This window comes from Dermacentor albipictus, unplaced genomic scaffold (assembly GCF_038994185.2).
Source record: "Dermacentor albipictus isolate Rhodes 1998 colony unplaced genomic scaffold, USDA_Dalb.pri_finalv2 scaffold_11, whole genome shotgun sequence".
In the NCBI taxonomy this organism is placed as follows: Eukaryota; Metazoa; Arthropoda; class Arachnida; order Ixodida; family Ixodidae; genus Dermacentor; species Dermacentor albipictus.
Window position 1 is genome coordinate 13650948 of NW_027225565.1, and position 22915 is coordinate 13673862.

The following is a 22915-nucleotide window of genomic DNA, read 5'->3' on the forward strand; positions in this document are numbered from 1 at the left end:
TGTAATAAAGCTGCTGAAAGAAGCTGCCTGTAGAACCCTGGAGCCACACTACAAGCTGTTTTCCTGATGGGGGGTACGGTCACTTCCCGGAACAGCACTTTCTCCCTCATAGCGAAACTGGGCTTCGAAAACGTTACCTGCATGTGCATGATGCTTGAATTGCGAACCGCTGCATATTTAATCCGTTTGCATCAAATTGAGTTGAATTTTGTAATAAAGCTGCTGAAAGAAGCTGCCTGTAGAACCCTGGAGCCACACTACGAGCTGTTTTCCTGATGGGGGGTACGGTCACTTCCCGGAACAGCACTTTCTCCCAGAATTCCGAGCGAGTGCTATCGACTCTACCAATTCAAGCGAAGAGCGCGTGGCACGTAAGGTAACAGAAGGTAACAGTGGTCTTGATTAGCGCTACGCCTGCGAACTACTCATGCACTTTCATTGCTACGTCGTCTAGCTGTTCATAAGTGCCAGTGTTTTGTCACTACGGTTAGCACTTCGTTGCTCCACTCTAGTTCTTTGGTTCGTGGTGTCCGTTTCTGCCAGAGGCTTTCAGGTTAACACCAACAAAATCTATTACTAGTGCTTTAGGCTCTGTCCTCGCAGTCTATTTGCCGGCAAAATGTGCCATAAGTTGCCCCCCAGAGAATACCGGCTAACAGTGCTTATAAATTAAATCTCCCATTGATCGAGGCAGGCGAGGGGTGCCGTTCTGCTCGCCCCGTTTATTTTAGTGGAAAGATCTTTCATCAATCTTGAAGGGCACTGCCGCCTGTCGTTCACGGGTAGCATGTCGGATACTGCGAGTTGTCGTCCCGGCCACTTGTCTTTATTTTGCGCGAGACTGGGCTCTGTTCCTTAACCGAGCCGTTTGCGGCTGTTGCAGAGTGCTATTCAGCCGGTATCAATGTATAAAGAGCGCCTATCGGCTACGGTGAAATATTCTGGAAACAAATTCACCCCACAGATACGTTGGCATTAATGAGATGGCCACGAAGCCAACCAATGCGGAATAACTGCCAGCAAGATTTATTTCGAGGTAGTGCCTGCCGGCTAAATGGCTTCAACATAAGTAATGTCTTCCGAGACATTGTGGCTGTAAGGTAATCAGGTAGCTAGTTTTTTGTTGAAAAAAAAAAGAAGCTTTGCAGGATAGCCGATTTCACAAACTTCACAAGTAGTTTATTTGTCCTCCCCCCGCCTTCTTTTTGCACAAGCCTATGGCTATGTCTCAACTGGCCATTCTTCTGCTGCAACCTTTCTTTTTTCTGGTGCGCTGCACCTTTCTATCACTTCCTTCATATTACCTCACCTTGATCACCATTACGAACCTCGTATTCCTCAAGGAAACATTTTAATGGGTTCTATTGTATTCCACAAAGCTTCTGGCTGTTTCGGTCGTTTTATGTTTATTTTCACATCTGCTATAGCTTTCATTCATTTTCTCTACCTCATCATTTTTCTGCAGCACAATGACCACCTTCAGCATTTTGTGTGCCTTCCAAATCGTGCTCTTATTCTCTATTTTCCGTGAGCCATTACATTTAATGTGCATTTCATGAAGTCTGAAAGTGCTCTTTGCCCCCCTTCCCTCTTCAATGTAGGGTGTAATAAAAGGAATAAGCGTGTAGTAAAGGGGGGTGTAATAAGAGTGTAATAGGGTGTAATAAAAGGAATAGTATTAATCATAATCTCATCTACATTATCCACAGATCTCTTGCACCATGGAGTCCGACAAAGTTATTCCAGTGCGGGTTGCTGTGCGGTGCCGGCCACTTGTGCCCAAAGAACTGATAGAGGGCTGCCAAGCCTGTGCTCGGACATGTCCGAGCAATCAAAGTGTTGTACTTGGTGGAAACAAGACGTTCTCTTACGACTACGTTTTTGGAGAGGAGTCAAGCCAAGTGCAAGTATATGACGCATGTGTGTCTAAGCTACTGCCTAAAGTATTTGAAGGTGAGTGAACTACTGTCAGTTAATTTATTATACACTAGCAACAATTTAAAAATGTTGACCTTATTAATGAGACATTCTTAATAAATTAATTGATTAATTGGTTTCCTTGATTCGCATTCGTGAGCTGAAAATAAAAACCTGTAATTCTAGTAGATAAACGTAAAAAATTAACACACAAATGGCAATGTTATATATGAACAGGCAGTTGCCTTTAGTGTCGTGTAAACGACACCTTTCTTCAGTCTGCTGAAGTCAGACATGTAGCTCTGATGGAATTACCCGTTGTGGTGGCTCAGTGGCTATGGCATTTCTCAGCTAAGCACAAGGTTGTGGGATCAAATCTCTGCTATGGCAACCACATTTCGGTATGAGCAAAATGCAAAAACACGTGTGTACAGTGCATTGGGTTCATGTTAAAGAACCCGACATGGTTAAAATTAATCTGAAGTCCCCCACTACAGTGTGCCTCATAATCATATCATATGGTTTCAGTGCGTAATAACCCAAAATTAATTTCAATTTCGCTTTGACGTAATTATTAATCCAGCTGCAATTAGGCAATTCACTCGATCATTTGTCCTGCTTGCTTGAAGTGCTGTGTGTGTAGGTGGCTTTTGCCCCTACTCCTCACAAACGTGCGCACAGGTGCTTGATCTGTGGTTCCCTTCTTCCCTTCCTCACAGTTAAGTGACGCAAGGATATTGGTGGCAGGTGACATTGCCTGATTTTTCTCATGTGATGTCAGCTGATTATTTGCCTTCAATAAATTTATTCTGGATATACTAGTTGATTAATTAGAGGATAACCGTATAAGGACTCTAAAAGAAAAGAAAAGCAACTTGCAAGAAAAGCATTCTTTTTGCATGCAAACAATTCTATTGGTCATATAAAGCAATATCAAGCAAAATGTTTGTGAAGAAAGTTGAAGCTTATAAACTTTTTTACACTGCAAAGAAGTTGGATTTCATAGCATGTTTTCACTTATCTTATTTACATGGTTCAACATACAACGCCTTGTATTCAGGGAAAACAGGGGGAACGCGAGAGATGGAAATTCAAAACAATAAGCAAAACAAGAACACCTTAAAAGCAGGAGCTAACGTTTTGACAAGTGGATTTGTCTTCTTCAAGGCAAGAAGCCCTTAAAGAAGACAAATCCACTTGTCAAAATGTTGGCTCCTGTTTTCATCTTATTCTTGTTTTATGCAACGCCTTGTATCACAAGATTGCTGTCACTAGAGGAAGCTAACTCTCCGAATTGCTACATGACTTGGAGTGTTCACTTGTCCTACAGAACAGGCCATTTTGAAATAGGTGGCGGGTGACACAACAAAACAAAAAAGTATCTTCACAGCTTCGCTCTTCCACAGGCTCCTTGCTCCATCTGGTGTTTAAGAGATGCACAAAGCAGCTGACGAACTCGAGTCATATTGAGGGCTGCATGATAAATAAATGGTACTGCACTTGTTGGGTTTGTAATGTGTCTTTTTTGCAAGTAAGCGCTTGACAAGCCCAACTCGTCTTCCTTAGGGTAGAGTTAATCAATTGTGCAGCCCTTATCCAAGCCATTTATGTATTTAGAAAAGTCTTCAGTGTTGTAAAGAAATGTGCATGGTATTGTGCAGAATTAAGCGAGACAAGTAGAGGTTCATAAGCAGGCTTCACAATCAATCCTACTATACTGCATCTGCAAAACGAAATGGTGACACCAGGTTGCAATGGCTTAGTGGACATGACATTTGGCTGCAATATATTTGCTGCAGCCATGAAATTCGCTCATAGCCTCTGAGATGCATGGCGCACATGAACATTGAGAATCGTTTCCTCACTGCCCACATGCATTCGGGACACAGTGCTAGAGCATCAGGCTGTTGTGCTTGAGAAACCCATGTGACATAGGTTCGATTCCTCCCCTCACCAGATAAATTTTAAAGTATTTTTTTAAATATAAGAGTGATACGAAAGAAGTTCTCTACAGCTGCACCACGTACATACTTACTTACTTGCTTACTTACTTAATACCACAAAGTGGGTAAAGTTTCCCAAGAATGCAAATCACATTAATTAACCAGGCTTCCTGTAAGCTTTATCACATTGGCCCTTGCTCCATGAAACTACATACATTATCATCATCATCAAGCTTTGCCACAGTATGGTGTTGCCAACCATGAACAAGACATTCACCATCGGCTCCTGACATATGAAAGTCACTTATTGGGGACGTATTCTGAAACGTTCGCCGCGGCGAACTTTTCGCACTGGCCACGCCTCCGCCGTAGCGGCGCGCGCTGAATGGCTGCTTTGACAAAACCGGAAATTCACTTGCGCCACCTGAATTTCCGGTTTTGTCAAAGCAGCCATTCAGCGCGCGCCGCTACGGCGGAGGCGTGGCCAGTGCGAAAAGTTCGCCGCGGCGAACGTTTCAGAATACGTTTCATTTAACACTTAGTTGTGCATCCGTGAGGGTTGTGTCGGTACTGTATTTCAAATGCAAATTCCATGGTGCAGGCTTCAACGTCACCATCCTCGCATACGGCCAGACCGGATCTGGCAAAACATTTACAATGGGAACGTGCTGCTCATCAAATTGTGCCAGCTCCGAAGATGCTGGCATCATCCCGAGGGCAGTCCAAGATATCTTTAAGCACATCTCGGTGAACACGGAGAAGATATTCCTTGTGAGAGTGTCTTTCCTCGAGGTGAGGACATTTATTTGCACCTGCTTTATAGCTGTGGTCACATGCGGAGGAGTGAGTGGCAATGATACTGGCATTTATTAACCATGGAAGCAGTTTATGAGGCGGCATATTTGGTGACACAAAGGAACAAGTGTGGTGTGTTTATGTGTACGGAGCTCATTCTGGCTGCTTAGCTTGTCACCGAGTACAGCTTCTTGCAGATTGCAGTTTGATAGACTTTTGAAGTTAGTCTCTTGCATGAACATTTGTGGTGCAAGCGCATTTCTTCAATGCTGCATAGGGCCTTTAGTTTGTGCGAATGATGTAGGATTTTGCATTTAGCTCGAGAATGCAGACTCCTTGGTTACAGTGTTAAGTTCCTAACCTCTCTTGCAGATATACAAAGAAGACGTGTTTGACCTGTTCTCCAAAAATCAAGATCGAGAATCACTGCAAATTCGAGAAGACCAGAATGGTGCCATTAAGGTGAAGTTGCTTTGTCATGTGCACAACTCCTTTTTTACAGAATTGCATCAGCTAGTAAAACCGACGTGGGTGATGGTGATTGCTGTTTGGCTGCACTGCATCAGAGGGCTCCTTGTTAATTTTTGATCACTAGGTGGGATTTCTTATTCCTGGTTGGGATGGTCATATTCCAATGACTGCACGCTTAAACATGCCTACACAATTTTGCATAGTTGATGTTGGGAAGATACAGGTGGTTAAATTTGATCTGCAGAACACCACTAACTTGCTTTTTGATGGCTAGGCATGGCTTTAGACGGTTACACTTCCAATCTCGTGGCTGTTAAATTTAGCAGCAGAATGCCATAGCCGATCCACTGTAGCAGAAGGTTAAAAGGTTACTGTGTGAAAACAAATCTGAAGCGTTTCTTAGTGCAAGCAGTCATCTGCATACTGCCATGTGGTTTGTAATTTGGCATTCCTCTGTGGGGATGTCTTGTGAGCTCTTGTGCTTAATGTAAATGCAGGTTATCATTTGTTACAGTCACAGTCTCTCTTTTGGACTGTGACTGTGTTATGCTGTACATGCCAGTTCTTGTTGGGTTACTGACACTAAGCAGCACAGATTGGTCAGTCTATCAGAGGGAGAACATTTGCCAACGCTTAGTGCTTACACCATGAAGTGCCGTTGCTCTTCCACCACAGAGCAGTTCTGTCTCCACCGGATGTCTCCCCTCCCCCCCTCACACTCTGATTCTTAGCAAGCATGTTTGGACTAAAGTCTAGCCTTGCTTTAATGAAATCACGTCCAGCACGAAAATGCCTTCAATATATCCAATGTTCGTTTTAAGCATATATGTACTCGTTACATAGTAATATCATTGAGAAATATTTTAATTTGCTCGACTATATTTGATCATTTGTCATGCACATGTTCTTATCATAAAGGTTTGTTCTGTGAACAGCACTATATGCTACACTGACACCAGAGAGAGAGAGAGAGACATAAAAGCCAAGTAAAGACAGGGAGGTTAACCAAATGATAGCTCCAATTTGCTACACTGTAATGGTGAAAGGGGTGCGAAATATGAGAAAAAGAAAGAACACAACTGTCTCTCTGGGCTCTTGTCGCACAGTCTGCAAAGGAGCCAACGTCCCACTAATAACTGACACCAGAGTGTCACAAGATGGAGCTTAAGTTTGGTTTGCCTGAAATTTGGTGACTGTTTGTGTAGCCATGTTGTACTAGCCAGACTGTGAACAGGCTCTTCATGCACTTGCATTGCACATCTTAAGAAAGCTGTCACTGAGCTCTAGTCCTGCGAAGTCAAATTTAGGTGGGCAATAAGTTTTGTAGCTTTGACAGAACAACGGTTAGCTGTGGAAAACTGTCAATCTTGCCATCATGCCTCAAACTCCACCGAGCAAGTCGAACTCTCTGCTGCCTGCAGTGAAGACCTGACAAACTTATCTTGGGCCAAAGGATCATACATTTCACCCAGCTTGAATTTATGCTTGACATCTAATAGGGCTTTCTGTCAGTTATACACTGTCTCATTCCACATAGGTTCCACTAAGTGTAACATGTCTGCAAAATGTTCTAAGTTGAACCCATGTAAAACGCATGTAGGGCCATGACATGGTCGTCTGACTATTCTCAATTTTATCACTGTAACAGAGAGTATAGGGCACAATATGGTTCCACACAGAGAAAAACTGGGCTCTCAGCACATATTTTAATTTGCAATTTCTATTTGGAATTGCTACCTCTAAATCCCTCCCACCAGTAGCAACAGCCACTTTGGTATCAACTGTGTGATGTCAGGAAATGAGGGGCGATCGCTGTGTCGTCTGTTTCGAAACAGTTGGTAACCACATTGGATGTTTTGCTCCACACATTCTGGCACTCAATGCACAGCACGGTCGATGCAATTGGATTGTACCAGAGACCCTTCACTCGTGTGAAAGAAAGCAGCAGCAGACTGCCGAGGCTCGCACGCAGACAAAACAACGCATGGCAATCGTGACGTATATTGTGCTTCTGCAATTGCTTCTGTACTTGCAGTACACAAAGGCATGGCCTTCGAGATTGCATTCTCTTACTTAAAAAAAGCCATTTCCTGGGGTGTAATTCGTTTCGTTTCCACTTGGCGTTGCCAGACTACTCTACAGTTCAACTTTGTTATAAAAACAAATTGGAATAAAATTTTTCCATCGCACCGAATGCACTGAAACTTTGTCAGTTTCCTGTGGGATGCGTGGCGCTCAAAAATCAGTGGAGCTTCTTGCCACTGCTACTACATATCACTGTTAATTTCGTTTTATGTGTTTCTTAAGTAGAACATTTTAACCTTGTTCCACAAAGGTTCCCCAACTAAGCAGAACATACCATAATTACTCTGATAAGGTCCGCACTTCTTTTTGTGAATTTTTATGAGGTACAAGCCTTACACGAGGCAGGCTTATGGATACTCGCTAAAACCTACAACTGTGTCCAGACTGCTATACAAATAAATGCAACTACTGGCAGCTTACTGTGAACACATTTACAGTCACTGACTGGTTTTGAGATGCAGGTTAGCGCCATTTTGCAGCGGTTCGCGGGAATTCACCAGCACGCGAGTATGCATGAGAAATTTGTGATGAATCCACTGAGAAGAGACGGATTTCACCAGAAATTCAACGATGCCATGCCGTAACTTCTCGATTGGCGAGCTGGCTCGGCTGTTTTCAGCTTTTTGAGGTGTTGTCTGATATGGCAAGTAGATGTGGGGCCCAGCTTCCGTTGTTGTACTTTCTGCTGGAGCATGTCTATTTTTTGTCAGTCGATCTGGACTGGGTCACCCCTGCTAGGTGTTGTTGTGATCTCCTGGATTCGGCACACTGCTCTAGATTGGCCAGTGCAATTTGCTGCTAGTGAATCGTGTTTTTTTTTTTTTTAACTCTTCGCACTGTGAAGTGGGGGTGCGGACCTTACACAAGGCTGGGCCTTACATGAGCAAATGGCGCATATCCTGAAATGTTATGCTTATACTTGCATGGGATGTTCTCTCTGCAGTGAAAGAAAGTCTGTGCTAAGATAATGGGTGCATCTTACAGTGAGCCCTCAATTTTACATACTTATTTAATAATTTTTATGCACTCAGTCGTTACATTCTTTACATAAAAAATTACACAAAATGCATCTTAAAATGTCTGTCAATGTTAATGCCATTATCAATGAAACAATGTGTAGCATCAAGCCGTGTTGAAGACATTTACTTACAATCTGTAGTGGGGGTGAGTAGGCTAATAATGTTAATTGCATTAATACAACATGCATGCGTCACAGTGCCGCCACAGAACTCGGTATGTATATGTTCAGGTGCTACAAAGAAAGCTTTACTGAATGTCGTTTTCAAACTGCAGCCAGTTTTTTTTTTTCATCCAGCTGGCAGTACAGAGATAGTGTTCAGCATATCTGACTTGGAATGAACTACGGCATGATTGCATATCCGTATATTTCAAGCGTAAAACATTTATTCATTGTCAGCTAGAATAGCGAGTCTTCTCGCTTTTATCAGTCAAATGTGCATCTGTGGAGTGTGCTTCCATCAACACGTAGAGGCCAAAAAGATACCACTAATCCCTCCCTTCCCGCAAGCATTCGTAGTGCGTTGAAGCATCGGATTCCTGTACTTCAGGAAACCTGGGTGACGCGGGTTCCGTCCAGTCACGTAGATATATATATTTTTTAATTGAAGTTCGGGCGAAAACGGTTAGACTTGGGCACACAGACTAGAAAGTGGGCGAAGTATTTGAATGCCAATTGCATTAGAAGAATTGCATCACAGGCTCTCGCAGCACATGCACGAGTTGGTTATTGGCTGTAAGCATTGCAAAAAAGGAAAAGTTATTCTTTCACCATTGCTGACAGAGCGCGACACGTTGAACATCATGTCAACTATGGTAATGCCTTCAGCAATGTCATCCGCTTAAGTGACACATAGCACAATAAGGTGCAACGGACTCGCAGAGTAGGACAAAAATTCATTTTACCCAAAGCTTTATGCCCATGGTTTCTTTTTCCTTCGCACCAGTGGACAGAACCAGCAAAAGCAAGTCACATACACAAATCTGTACACCATGGCTGAAGCAGATATCACTGTGTATGTTTTTCAGCCTGCATTGTGTTGACAGGTGGTCGTTCTCAAGCATCCGGTTGCAAAATGTTCTTGCTTCGCAGATTTTAAACTTGACGGAGCTGAACGTGACCACCCCTGAGGAGACAATCCGTCTTCTGGAGGTCGGCTCTGCAAGTCGAAGCACCGCCTCGACCAACATGAACGCGCGCTCATCTCGTTCGCACGCAATCTTCACACTGACTGTGGAGCAGCAGGAGAAGTCCAGTGGTGGTGCCATAATGGTGGCAAAATTCCATCTGGTTGACCTCGCTGGCTCGGAAAGGGCTGGAAAGACCAAAGCAGTTGGCGAAAGGCTCAAAGAAGGTTCACTGACTTTACAAATTTTTTTGTTTTTATGTTGATCTTATTGATTTTATGCACTTATCTGGCCCAAGCTGTGGCATAAGAGCGCCAGAAGAAGACATAGACCTAACTTAACCTTTTCAAGTGCCAGTTAATTCTGCCCTATAAAAATTTAGATTTGGCACATTTCTTGCATATTCATAAACAAGAGCATATGGCAGTAGAATGAAACAAAAATGTTCAACTCTTCAGTGAGCATTCTCAAGTTTAGCTGATGTAGACTACATGCAAGAACTTTCTACAGGAATGTCACTTATGACAGCTTCAAATACTTGATGTCTGGCATACTGGGAAAGCACTTGTCCAGCCATTGAAAATATGACAGATGTAACACATCGGAAAAGACAGTGGACGAAGTTAACCTCTTATATGACAGCATATGGATGCTGAGAGCAAACACTCAGCTGACAGTCTACCTTCCAACTTATTTTACTGAAAGACCTTACATATATTATTCAAACTTGCACCACTGGTCAAGTCGGAAGTGTTTCAAGATGTATGCAAAATGTTTTAAATATCATTAATTTTGATCAGGGCTTTTGCTTTTGATGCACCTTTCCGTTCATTGTGCCCACAGTGCCTGTAAAGGAGAAATAGTTTTGTGGATTGGCATGTTTCATGGAACATTGAGGTTTTCTCAACTTTTAGCGCTGTTTTTTCTTGTGCACTGCCCATAAAAAACTTGCAAGTTCGATGAAAAGGGAAGACAGCCTTGAAAGATAAGTCAAGCTTACCACATTAGTGACGATGCTAACACTTACATGTAACCTTTTAATAAATTTGTTTCTGTGTGGCTTTTGTTGATGCCACCTCATGTGAACATCTGCCAAATGCTTCTCGTACTGCTTATCGTTACCCCCATTCACCTTTTTATCTTTGTGCTTATTGTAATCTGAAATCGCAACTAGGCAATCGTTTGTGCGTACAGTAAGCTCAGGCATAATTCTGAATGTCTTGTCCTAGGTAACTGCATTTTTAAAATATTGCTGTTTTTCGACACCGTCACTCTCAAAATACCTATTCTTTCTTGCTTTCTTTTTATATCTGAAATGGTTAAAATTTGTTTACTGTTATTTCTGTGTTATTGTGTAGGCATCACCATCAATCAAGGCCTACTGTCGCTTGGAAATGTCATCAGTGCCCTCTGCGACGGCCATTCTCATGTGCCGTATCGGAATTCAAAGCTGACACGTCTGCTGCAGGGTGCGTAACATGCTTAGCTCACATATAACATGTACTCAATGACTGGTAGGAAGTTCTTTCAGGAGTTTTTTTATGTTGCAGAAAACGGTTGTTCATCAGCTTGGAAAATGGAAAGCTCCATTGGTCAAATTTTATTTATCCATTCAATAGTGACTAGTTATGGCCTATCTGTACGCACATTGCCATTTATGAAGATACTGTATTACCAGAGACATATACCGTGAAAGCACGCATATAATATGGACCTGCATATAATGCGGGGCGAGATTTGGGGATGGTGAAAGAAAAGTTTCATCCGCACATAATATCAGGGAGCCAAACTCAGAGAAAACATTTATTTAGTATCAGTTTTGTTTCCGACGAGGCTGAAATGCGAAAACACCCGTGTACTTAGATTTAGGTGCACGGTTAAAGAAACCCAGGTAGTCGAAATTTCCGGAGTCCCCCACTGCAGCGTGCCTTATAATCAGAAAGTGGTTTTGGCATGTAAAACCCCATAATTTTTAAATTTTATTATTTTCTTGTAGAACAACGTCGCACTTTGCGGTTAAAGCATCTTTAGCCCTGGTTGAACTGTTTTAAGACAATTCCTTGTTTGGGAACTCTTCCCCAAGATGGTTGTCTTCTGTGTCATTGAGGATGTTTGAAATGCCACACTTCCTAAAAGCATGACGCACAAGGTCCTCTGGGATGCTCGCCCATGCATCCACAAGCAGGTTATGGCAGCCAAACCCACGCTGTCTCTATAAGGCACCTCCTTTACGCTAGAGGACGATGAGGATGCTATCAATGCAGCAGCAAAGATTTTGACTGAAATTTTTCTTTGGTTTTGCATATAGTACGAGGTGGAAATTTGAAATGCTAATAACTGGGAAAAATTCTCGTATTATATGCAGGCCTGTACAATAAGTGGTGCAGGGTTTAACCAGAGTTAAGCTCATTGCGCGATTTCAAGATACAGTCGAACCCACTTATGACAATACTAAAGTGCCACGAAAATTCCATTGTTATAACCGATAATTGTTATAACTGTGTTGCACGAAAAAATCTAAATAGGGGGAGCGCAGAGCTGATGTGAGAAAACTACAGTCGCCGACCGTTTATTCGGACCTCACGGGGACTGCGGAAATGTCCGAATAAACAGGTGTCCGAAGAAGCAGATTAAGGGAAAAAAATGAAATCCTTTATTTCCACGCACTTATTCGGGCTCGGCAGTAGGCTTGAAGAAATCGTGAATGCGCCGTTGCACGCTGTTCCGTTTACGCGCAGTCAGACAAGCCTGAATCTCGGAGAGGGTCGTACGGTCACTATAGGCGGCTGAAAGCACAGTCACTGCTTGTACACGCTCCGCAGGCGACGGCAGCGTAGCACATGGTGCGTCAACTTCCGACTCGGTCATCGTCCGGCGGTGCAGCAGAAACCTGACGAATGATATAGCCGTCGTCGAGTTCTGCGCATGTCAGTACAGCAGTGTCGGCACCTGTGAAACTGTCAATGAGACGGTGTCCGGAATCGCAACGCAACCACTGCGCAAGTCTCGGCAGAACATTTTCCGCGTCGGTAGGGAGCACATCGGAAGGCGACAAATCTTTTAGGCCTCCCGGCACCCGCTTGCCGGCATTCCGCAGCGCAGTCTGCGCGGGCACTGTCGGCGCCATTGGAGACTTGACGCGATGTTTCCGTATGCCGCGTTAATCACTGAAACCTCGACACAGCACGCAAAGCAAACACCACCGCGCCGACACCAGTCACACAAACGAAAAAACGCGGCCTGCTCGCAGCGTCGCGCGCGAAGAAACAAACAGCTGCTGGATTGTCTTGACATGGCTTACTAAGCTGAAACCGGAACTGCTGCAGAGCCACTCTATCGAACTAGGCAGAAACGATGATGATGAGCGGGAATTTCCAGTAGCACCACTTCGTGGGGCACCAAGGAAGCTACGTTCAAAACAAAAATGGCGTTCAGCCAGTCGAACCATGTACTGGGTTGAGTCGGTGCATGGTGCTCTCGACCGAGTTGGGTCAAAGAGTGTCCGAAAAATCAGACGAGAGGTTGCGAGGTGTCCGAACTTTCGGCAGTTGTTATATATTATGGTCTATGGGGAGAATGGCGGTGCCGCGAAGCTGACCGAATAATCGGGCATGTCCGAATTTTTGGAGTCCGGAAAATCGGTCGGCGACTGTATAAGGGAGGGGAGGCCGGTGCCCCTCTCCACCACCTTCCTCCACCCGGCTGATGATTGTGTTCACTCGTTTAACTGCTTCGTGGGTCTCCGATCACTTGTAACAAGCCACGGCTGTCGGCGTTAAAGAATGGCGCTTCTATAGCAACTGCAAACAGTGTTCACGGGTGGTAAGCGATGTGCGAGTGCTACAGGTTATATCACCATAAAAACATACAAAAGTTGACTGTGCAGCAGCTTCTCATTGTTATAACCGATATATTGTTAAAGCCGGTATCGTTATAAGTGGGTTCAACTCTATTAATCCCTTCCGTGCTAGGCTATTATCGTGAATTCTGTCCAAAAACGGTCAATTTATTTTTAAAGGCCTTAGCTGCAAGCATGCTTTACTTCCTCCACCAGAATAAACTAGCTCCTGCTTGTGCTGCACCATGGATTGTGTGCTGCCATCTACCAGAAGTACGACAAAGCAGAGACAAAACTAGCTTGTCTATGGCATTGCTAAACAGAAAAACACTGTCGATTGGCAGAGCTTTTCCTTGGCCGTTTTTACCAGAAACGCGAGGACGTACCAGCTTGCCCATGACACAGCAGAGGTTAAACCATATGACTTGAGAATCTTTTTTTTTATGCGAAGCATATTACGAGAGCTCAACCCAGCTCCTCAGGCACGGCGGTGTCGCCATGAAACCACGTGACACCGTGACGTCACGACAGAGGAGAAGTGGCTTTGGCTCAACTCTTGCAAGACGGGCTGGGTGGGAATCGAACCAGGGTCTCCGGAGTGTGGGACGGAGACGCTACCACTGAGCCACGAGTACGATGCTTCAAAGCGGTACAAAAGCACCTCTAGCGAATGTGGTGTTGCCTTAGAAACGAGCTGTTTCTAAGGCGTGCGTCTCTTGCTCAGGCGCACATTTCGTTGCCGCGCCGAACGCTGCTTTGCTCGACGCTCACTGCGTCCAATGCGGGGCGCGTAGTCGCTGCCCTGTAGTTCATTGTCTTACACCCCTTGGCCGGTCGACGGGAACGCTGTCGCGTTCCACTCTTGAAGGCGAAGCAGTAATGCATGAGTTGTTTCTTCGTCTAGCCGAACCAAATATAGCCAAGCAACAGCAGTTCACCAGGCTAAGCAGTGGTTCAACAACTAAAATAAAGGCTAGTATGCTTCGCATCCTGGGCTTAACCTTACCTAAGCCACAGACATTTTTTTTTGTTTCCTTTAGTTTAGTTTGACCTGTTTAACTCATAACGGAGCTGTTATTGCAGTGGCCGGCGATATTCTACATAGCTGATGGTGTAAAGCATCGACAGTAACACAGCTGTCAATGTGCCGCATTTTTTTTTTTCTTATGCTAGAAACGTCCATTTAACACAACCATTTCTAACATGCTGCGGCTGGAAATAGCATCATAAGATGTCATTATCAGCATTGTGACTTGTCTGGATGTGGGGTAACATGGTATGTCGCGACGGGTAACATGCATACAAATAAGCTAAAGATTTCAGTGGTCGCATGGATTGTGATGTCCCTCATGAGAGATGTATTGCTGAAGCAATCATTGTTTAGTTCTGGCTCCACTGTGCTTAAAGGGACACTAAAGGTAAATGTTAAGTCGAGCTAAACTGATAGGTTAGTGCTTGAGAATGTCTAAGCCATCAATATTAACGCGAACAGAGCTCAGTAATCAAGAAGTTGAGGTAAATGCAGGATACGATTAGGCTCCTTTGGGGCATTCAAGTACTAGCCTGATGACAAAGGCACTCCTAATTTTAAATTGTCATGAGTACCCAAGCGTATGTGATAAAAAGATAAGTGCATTGCAGTACAAGATGGAAAAAAAATCGCTACTTGTCCAGCTCCATTTGATTTTTAGAAAAAACTCATTGACAACTTGACAACAATGCGTACAGTCAAAAGGATGATTTCGCCACTCTGTGCTGCCCTCACTTTTGCATTTCACTAGTTTCGTTTTCGCATAGTGCTGCACTGGTTTTGCTTGCTTGTGAAACTCTCACAAACAGCAAGAAGCAGAGAATACCACGTCTGTGTGATGTCGTGGAATTCCCAAATGGTCTGTGCCGCTTCACCAAAAGCAGCTGCAGCAGCGAATCCAACTCTTCGCTTGGTTTCTCCACGGCAGCATGTTTGCGTTTTGCACAGCAAACCATAGTGCCGTCTGTTCGGCCCCATTTTGCTCACTAATGGGAGTAAAAGGCGGTGATGGCGTATGCAATGTCACCACTACCTGCTCGAGGGTGGGCGGCTCAAATTTAACGAAGGCGGCTCAAATTTAACGAAAAGTATGTGGACAATTCAGAGGTAGTTTTCCCTTAAACTACCGTATTTGCTTGAATATAACGCGCACTGTTTTTTGCGATGAAACAGGTCCAAAAATTGCGTGTGCGTTAGAACCAAATACAGCCCTAAATCTGTGTTACCACATAGGGCCTCGTATGCGCTTCGAGCCTATAGTAGGATACAGCTTAAAGAAACAGCAGTTGGCAACCAAGGCACACAGACTGCAAGGCATTGTTTCTCCGATAGCCAATCACAGAAGCAAACAAAGTCATCGTCATGCGACATTTTCAAAATGGTGTCGCACTTAATACCTTCGGAGCGTCTGCTGTTCTTGCAGAGTCTTTTCATCAGTGGCAATGATGAGGTGTGCAACAGACATGGACAAAGTGTACGGAGTCTGAGCATTTCACTCTACCTCATTGCCAAGCCCGTTTTACTTGTGAAACTCCACTACCACTACCAACTGAAATGAAACTTGACAGTAAATAATTGCAGTGAAGCAAGCGTTTTATTTCAGTTCAATAAATAATTAGGCTTTCAGCATTCCACTATAACAGACTAATGAAAACGTATAAAATTACGCACGTATAACGTTATTTTTGTGGTTAACGCCTTATTTAGGTAACAGGGAAAGCTTGAAGTACGAACCATTTGCAGCCTCGCGGAGGTACAGTGGCTGGCGGTTATGAGGGCTTGGGCACGGCTTCACTGCAGACTTATGTTGTATCTGACTTTAGCTGTATCTGACTTTAGCTGCCGTAGCTTCCTGAATGTGCTATAGTATGTGTTGCACTGTCTTGTCTTCCCGTTTTCTTCATTTGCGTTATCAGCATGGAAGTGCCGACTGCAAAGACATGCCGACTTCATCACAATGCTATAATTAAAAGGAAAGTGATTATGCGTGCGGAGACGGATGGAAATCGGGCCGCATCACGGGCGTTCGGAGTTACCGAAACTTGCGTGCAGGACACGCATTCTACTACGGAGGCTGCTACGCACGGCACCTACCTTGAAAGTAATATACGATGGAGACAGTGTCTGTGCATCTAGGCACGCCGCATTGTGCTCTCGTCGCTTAGTTCGCGTTGAAGCGAGAGGTCGCACAAAGATAAATTTGCTCCATGATTCCCTTGCTGCTACCGCTGATAAAGAGTTTCCACTTTCATTGCGCGAGACGTGTTCATGTTTGCTTACGCAAGCGTTACCACCATAGTAAGCGACTGTTTAAAAGTTTATATGGCCCATAAGACAACCACCCTTATTATTCGTACAACTGTCTACTAATTTGCTATCACAATCAATGTTTTGCCTTTCGGGCGAAACTGTATCTTTTTTTATTTATTGCATTTTTAGTGTATTGGGAGTAAATCTTTGTTTTTCCAAATGAGAGAAAGTTGTATTTCTGTATGAAAGAATGAGGTGCACGGTACTGTAAAGAACCATTTAAGTGTTTAAATATTACTACTGTGCTTGCACTGTTTTACTTTTGGCTGGAGGTCACTTTCACTAAAGCATCAACGTCGTGTTATTGCTTTTAAGAAAAAAATGTCCTTGCTCTACCAGAATATGAACGCTGTCATTTAAATTACTGGATGGGCTTATCATAATCAGGTCATACACTAGTCGCAAGTGCCGCAGTACTTACTTCGACTAACCTGAGCACCACTATCGGCTTTTGAATATAGAAGTACAATGACAGATATGTGCACAGCGGCTGGACTTCACAGTTTATGTTTGACAACTGCTGATCACGCCCACTGCTGTGATTAACATGCAATTCTCTCCTCGCTTCGTGGGCACAAGTCTACCTACCTTCTAAAACAATCCTACTTATGTAATTCATTGTTCGGGATAGCGTTGCTGCTTGTGTGCCATAACTACACCATGACAACACATGATTTCTTGAAGTTATATTTCTTCCAAATCCATTTGTCTTTCACATAGATTCCTTGGGAGGCAACAGCCACACTGTGATGATTGCCTGTGTTAGCCCAGCAGATAGTAACTTGGAGGAAACCTTGAACACCCTGCGGTATGCAGACCGGGCAAGGAAGATAAAGAATAAGCCTATTGTGAACATCGATCCAGTGCAGGCTGAAGTCGCTCTGCTTCGTCAGCAGGCAAGTTACCCTTCTATGTGTGCAATGTTTAACCCTTAACTGTCTTGTTTTATCCGATAATTTCTTGCCCGGAATTCTTATTTTTTAATTGCTGCTTGCAAAAACCTTGTCATAAAGAGTAGGTTTTTGAGGCAGCAAAACATAATTGACCCATAGAATGAATAATAGTTGGTTACTGAAGTTTATTGTATGCCATAGTACAAGTGCACCAACCACCTTCTAGTAATCGACAAAAATTGTGGAAGGGAATTTTTTTGTCTTTATCACATTAGCTGCTCATGCTAACAGAACGTTGTTTGGCTGAGGGAGCTTTGGCAGAGGGTGGTACTGCTCAAAACTAGGGATTACGCAGCCTTGAGCATTTGAGTATTTTGATTTTGAGTATTTTGATTCATTTCATCGACTGTCATGAAAAGCAGCTCCTCTAGAAAACACTCGGTATAATTCAGCTGGCGAGCTTACGGTAAACTTCTTGCTGAGTACAGAAAAGAAAGATACAGTGGAGGCTTCAGCAAAATGCTGTTCGCATCAATTCTGGTCCAGACACGAACTTGTGATGTCGTCCTGCGAGCTTGCCTTTGTCTTCTTCTTCCAAGGAGCTGCTAACCTCAGTCATCATCGCTTTTGTCTTCGCTTCCTACAGTGATGTAGACCTTGGTGTCAGAACCATCATCGTAGGAAGACGATGAAGAAATGCCCCCTTTTTCAGGGAGACAAGCTGGCGACACACACGTTGCCTCCGTTGGACGCCATTTGGAAGTACAGGTTGCTGCATGATAAACATGCTCCAGATGTAGAAGAAATAACCAGGCACTTGCTGCGAAATGCCAACCTAAACACAAATCAAGCTACGGACGAGTGTCTGTCCTGCAAAACACTCACGGAGAGAACAATTACTGCAAGGATGAGCAGCACTCGTCCTAACCACCTCGGAGATGTGAGGGCTTAGAGTAGCAGAGCTCTTCCAAAACTTAAAGGAGTTAATGTTCTTAACAATAAACAATAAATGGACAAAAGCAGACGTATGAAAAACAAGACTACACATCTTGAGGTTGCTGACATAACTAGGGAAATGTATAAACGTGAAAAAGCAAGAGATGTCTGTTGTTCATCACATTTCAGCATAAATAAGTTAATAAGTCTGGCACACGGGTCGGCCAGTCTTCTTATGCATATTTTAGAGTTTTCCTTATATGGACGGGCCAAGAGATGTGTTATAGCTCGTGTAGGGACATTCTAGGGACGCTACAGGTGTGGAAGTTTCATATTATCTCAACCTTCGCAAGATAAGCCTAACAGCATTTGTCGATCATAATTTGGAGGCAGCTTTCCTTTGCATTAGCTATTCTAAATGACACTGCCCTCCCCCAAACTCCCACAACAACCATCCTCAACTACTGTTGCAACACTGAAATCTCTAGCCTAGAGCGTCAGCGGATATGTCGTCAAAACTGTTTCATTGTGTCCCTTGTAAGGTATTTTCTTGCTTATGCTGACCTGCAGCTCCAGGAAGCAAGGATTGAGCTGATGAGATGCCGGACTCTGCAAGGTGAAGGAGGAGACCAGCCCGGAGGCGAGGAGTCCGGGGGAGATGGTGGTGAATCTAAGAAAGACCTGGCATTGGTGCTGTCACGCAACGCAGAACTCGAGAATGAAAATCAGCATTTGAGCGAGGAGCTTCACCGTGCACTTGACCAGCTTGGCGAGAACTCAGAACGTCTCATCATTGTGAGTGCAGTGTTAAAATTCTGTGTTGAGAAGTATGTTTAACTAAGTCATGCTGCCTTTTGAACAAGAGCAATGAGGGGAAACAGCATGTCTGTGGCAAATAGCTGTGAGCCTACTCAACTTTACAGTACGAAGAAACGAAGTGTTGCTGTGAGGAGAGGCAGTGATGTAAAGTAAACTTGTAACACCACAATGATTGAGTTGTGAACACACATTGTATAACTGTAGTAGAAAGAATGCAGTTATAGTTATCCATGAGTATGTACATAGATAACTAAGTTGAGATGCTTATGTTTGTTCTTGAATAAAAAGACCTGGTTAACATACTTATAGTCGTCATAGCCATACACATGCCGAGCCTGACCAAATTTTTTAAACAAGATGTGAAAAAAAAATTACAAGTAGAAAAACCTCTCAACATTTGCCTATTAGTGCTTCCTTCAATTACCCCCCCCCCCCTCCTCTCAGGAGTCTTCAAAGCCTAGATTTGTTATTGTCCTTGAACTTTTTTAATCAATTCGTGCTTATATATTATTTTATCTTTCAGACTGAGCTTGAGGTTCAGAAGCTGAAGGAGTTTCTTACTCAAATGTCTGAAAAGATAGAGTAAGTATGGTTTACTTTACCTACTTTCTTGGTTAAAAAGGGAGAGCTGTAATGCTGACTCCTGTTTATGTGATTTCTCCATTATTGTTTGTAAGGCAACATAAGTTCCACTTCAGTAGGATGTTTGCTGTTATGATATAGCGATCTGTGAAACATGCTCTATCTGTATTTATTATATGGTACTGTCGTGGACAAATGAAACGCGAGCGAATGAGGGCTAACCAGACTGTGTTCCTCTGCTTCTATCTTCGTGACTTTGTGTGGTGTGAGCATCATTTTGATTTGGTGCCTACCTTATATAGATGCTACAGAGAAAGTTCAGCTGTATTAGCAATTATGTTTTGCAGTGCCATAAAAGATATAATTCTGAAAGAATATTTAGAACGACTGATAGCTGAGCAAGTTAGCAGGCATTTGTTGTTACCACAAGGCACGCTTGCACATGACGGTGGAGGTGAAGGCGTGATGTGTACAGTCAAGTACAGTAGTCTAGAGACCACGGGATATGCAAAAAAAAAAAAAAAATTCTTCTAGCACAGCCCGTCAACGTAAGATTCTATAAAAGCATGGCGCTGCTCAAGCAGGCGCACGTGGGCAGTACGCTTGATTTCAGCCTTTATGCCTTCGCTGGGAAGAAAAAAGAAATTTAGGATCAACTTTTGCACTCGATTGTACATAGCAACAAAACAGTTGTTTTATCTCGATTAGCGTAGCAATAATATCTCGATTTGCTTGGCTTTTCATAACATTTTATCATTGCCGTCTGCATCACAGAGATGATCATGTTATGCTATTTCTATTTTTCATGACAGCGGAAGTAACCTTGGTGAAGCTGATGGTGATCACGCAACCAGCATCCTGAGGGACCTTCAAAACTCCATAATGGAGTTCTCGGTGAGTCCTTCGTTTGTTCCTTGTTTCCGTCGCACTGACACAGTGACTAATAAGTTTGTGTGCACTGCTTGTCCTTGAGTGCCAATTTTCACATTCTAGCCAAATTCTCAACAATGTATTTGGCATCTGCATTCGAATCTTTGATATGAATAGCATTTTCAATACCGGAGTTCAAACAATGAATGCAAGGGACAGACGTGGTAGACGGTGGCAGTGGATAAAATGGAGTGTTGAGACTAGAAAAGATTCAGGCATAGCATGGGCTTGGTAATTTGTTTCGCTTGTCTCTTTTTTTACACTTCATGTTATTATTATTGCTTTGTGTCCCTACCTACTGCCCTTAAAGGGACACTAAAGACAAATACTAAGTTGGCGTGGACTGTTTAAATACCACTCCAGAAACCTCACAACGCTTGTTTCATGCCAAGAAAATACTTGCAATACGAGAAGATTGCATCTGAAGAATCCGAGTACCTTTTTCAAAATTCAAATCTCCCGCCATCTGACTGGGGGAGTGGTGACGTTGCATATGCCACCACTGCCCTTTGCTGCCGTCAGTGAGTCAAACGGCGCCTGACAGACAGCGGTACCGAGCCAAATCAGAACGGTGGATTCACCGCTGCAGCTGCTTTTTGGTCAAGTGGTGTAGACCGTTCCGACATATCGTGACATCACATGGAAGTTGAATTCTCTGCTACTCCCAGTTCGTGCTAGTTTTGCAAGCCAGCAAAACCAGCGCAGGACTACGCAATAACGGAACTACTGAAATGCGAAAGCGTGGACGGTGCAGAGTCGAGCGAAAATGAAACATTTTGACCCCCTGCGTCGTTGTCGGGGGGTAAATTCAATTAGTCCTCTTTTCTAAAAATGAAATAGAATAGGACAAGTAGCATTTTATTTCATCTTATAGTACAATACAAGGATGTTTTCTGCAACGAGTGGTTTAATACTGGTGCCAGAATTTAACTCAGGAGTGCTTTCGTCATCTGGCAAGTACTTGAATGTCCCAGGGAAGTCTCTAATCGTGTCCTGCATTTACCTAAATTTCTCGATTATTAAGGCTCTGTTCACGATAGTATTTACGCCTTAGAGATTCTAGAGCACTAATCTATCACTTTGGCTTGACTTAATATTTGCCTTTAGCGTCCCTTTAAAAGCCTGGAAAACGCTTGTGCAAGGGAATAATAAACACTGCACTAAATGGAGACGGCTAGAAGAGGCCATCTCCATTTATCTAGTATTTATCTTGCAGGGAAGATAAATGGTAATTACGTTGTCTTTGCATAAAGGAAGCACTTGTCTGGTTTTCTTCTTCTTTTTTTATAGGCTGGTGAACAGAAAAGGCGCAAGCTGAATGAGTCACTTTTCAAGGTGAGGTCAAACTTGACTTGGCTTTTGCTATTTCTGTGTTCTATTGCCCTGCTTTCAGCACATCTGAGAAGCAGTGGTTAAAGCAAATGACAAATACACCGAGCAAAGTGAATGGGACAAGCACTGTACTTCGACCAACTAATTGGAGCCCAAATTGTGGCCCATCCGCCTTTTCTCTGTGTACACATCGTATTCACTAACTTCTGTTTCAAAAATATGGACCGACTAACCCATAATAGACTGACTATATTTGTTTTCCTCAGTTGTGCATTATAGTACACAGTTGATGAACGTCATTTACACAATTTCATCGAAAGGCAGTGCAGCCTTCATTGAAAGATATTGAAAGTGGTGGAATGAAGCTTTCTGCATTCTCTGAGTCCTCAAAATTACCTCGTATAATTATATCTATATATACAGTACAGTCAGTCATGCTTCATTTCTGTACTTAACAAAAAAAAGCTTGAATCGCTTTCTTTGAGCACATGGACATTTTATCTACTGGCCGCATTCATTATGAGAAAGCACAAACGATTCTGTCACCATTGCCGATGCAATGTGGCACGTCGAACATCCTGTCAAATGTGGCACTGGCTTTAATGGAATGCATTTTTACTTATGCACAAACGAACAAGTAAGGACAAAGAAGAAAGACGTACCGTGAGCTTACTCACGACTGAAAGTTTATTTCTTACAAACACCACATAAATAGGGGTGTTTACAAACACCCTCGTTTAAGTGATTTTTGTAAGAAATAAACTCGTTCGCGCTGTAAGTAAACGTACAGTTGTACTCACTCGCCCAGCTAGCTACAGTACTTCAATAAGGTGGTCGCTTGCGCAACACTCAGTACATAGATGTGGAATGAAAACACATTGAGTATAGG

At 43.3% G+C, this 22915-nt stretch overlaps 1 protein-coding gene across 7 annotated transcripts in view; it reads left to right on the top strand.

The window, feature by feature from the left end:
- Positions 1–368: 368 nt before the first annotated feature.
- Positions 369–22915, top strand: part of LOC135914966 (chromosome-associated kinesin KIF4A-like) — a 109343-nt gene continuing 86796 nt past the window's right edge. For 4 of the 7 annotated variants that reach the window (XR_010568475.2, XR_011509347.1, XM_065447904.2 and 1 more), the window contains exons 1-11: positions 369–386; positions 1710–1953; positions 4462–4652; positions 5028–5117; positions 9322–9583; positions 10715–10825; positions 17255–17430; positions 18934–19158; positions 19706–19764; positions 20577–20658; positions 21985–22029. Coding sequence is in view for 4 of the 7 variants with exons in the window: in XM_065447904.2 (XP_065303976.1) it covers positions 1722–1953; positions 4462–4652; positions 5028–5117; positions 9322–9583; positions 10715–10825; positions 17255–17430; positions 18934–19158; positions 19706–19764; positions 20577–20658; positions 21985–22029 (1473 nt within the window). In the remaining 3 variants the exon portion in view is untranslated. The remainder of the gene's footprint in view (positions 387–1709; positions 1954–4461; positions 4653–5027; positions 5118–9321; positions 9584–10714; positions 10826–17254; positions 17431–18933; positions 19159–19705; positions 19765–20576; positions 20659–21984; positions 22030–22915) is intronic. The other 3 variants (XR_010568476.2, XM_065447905.2, XM_065447907.2) reach the window with 1 other exon arrangement.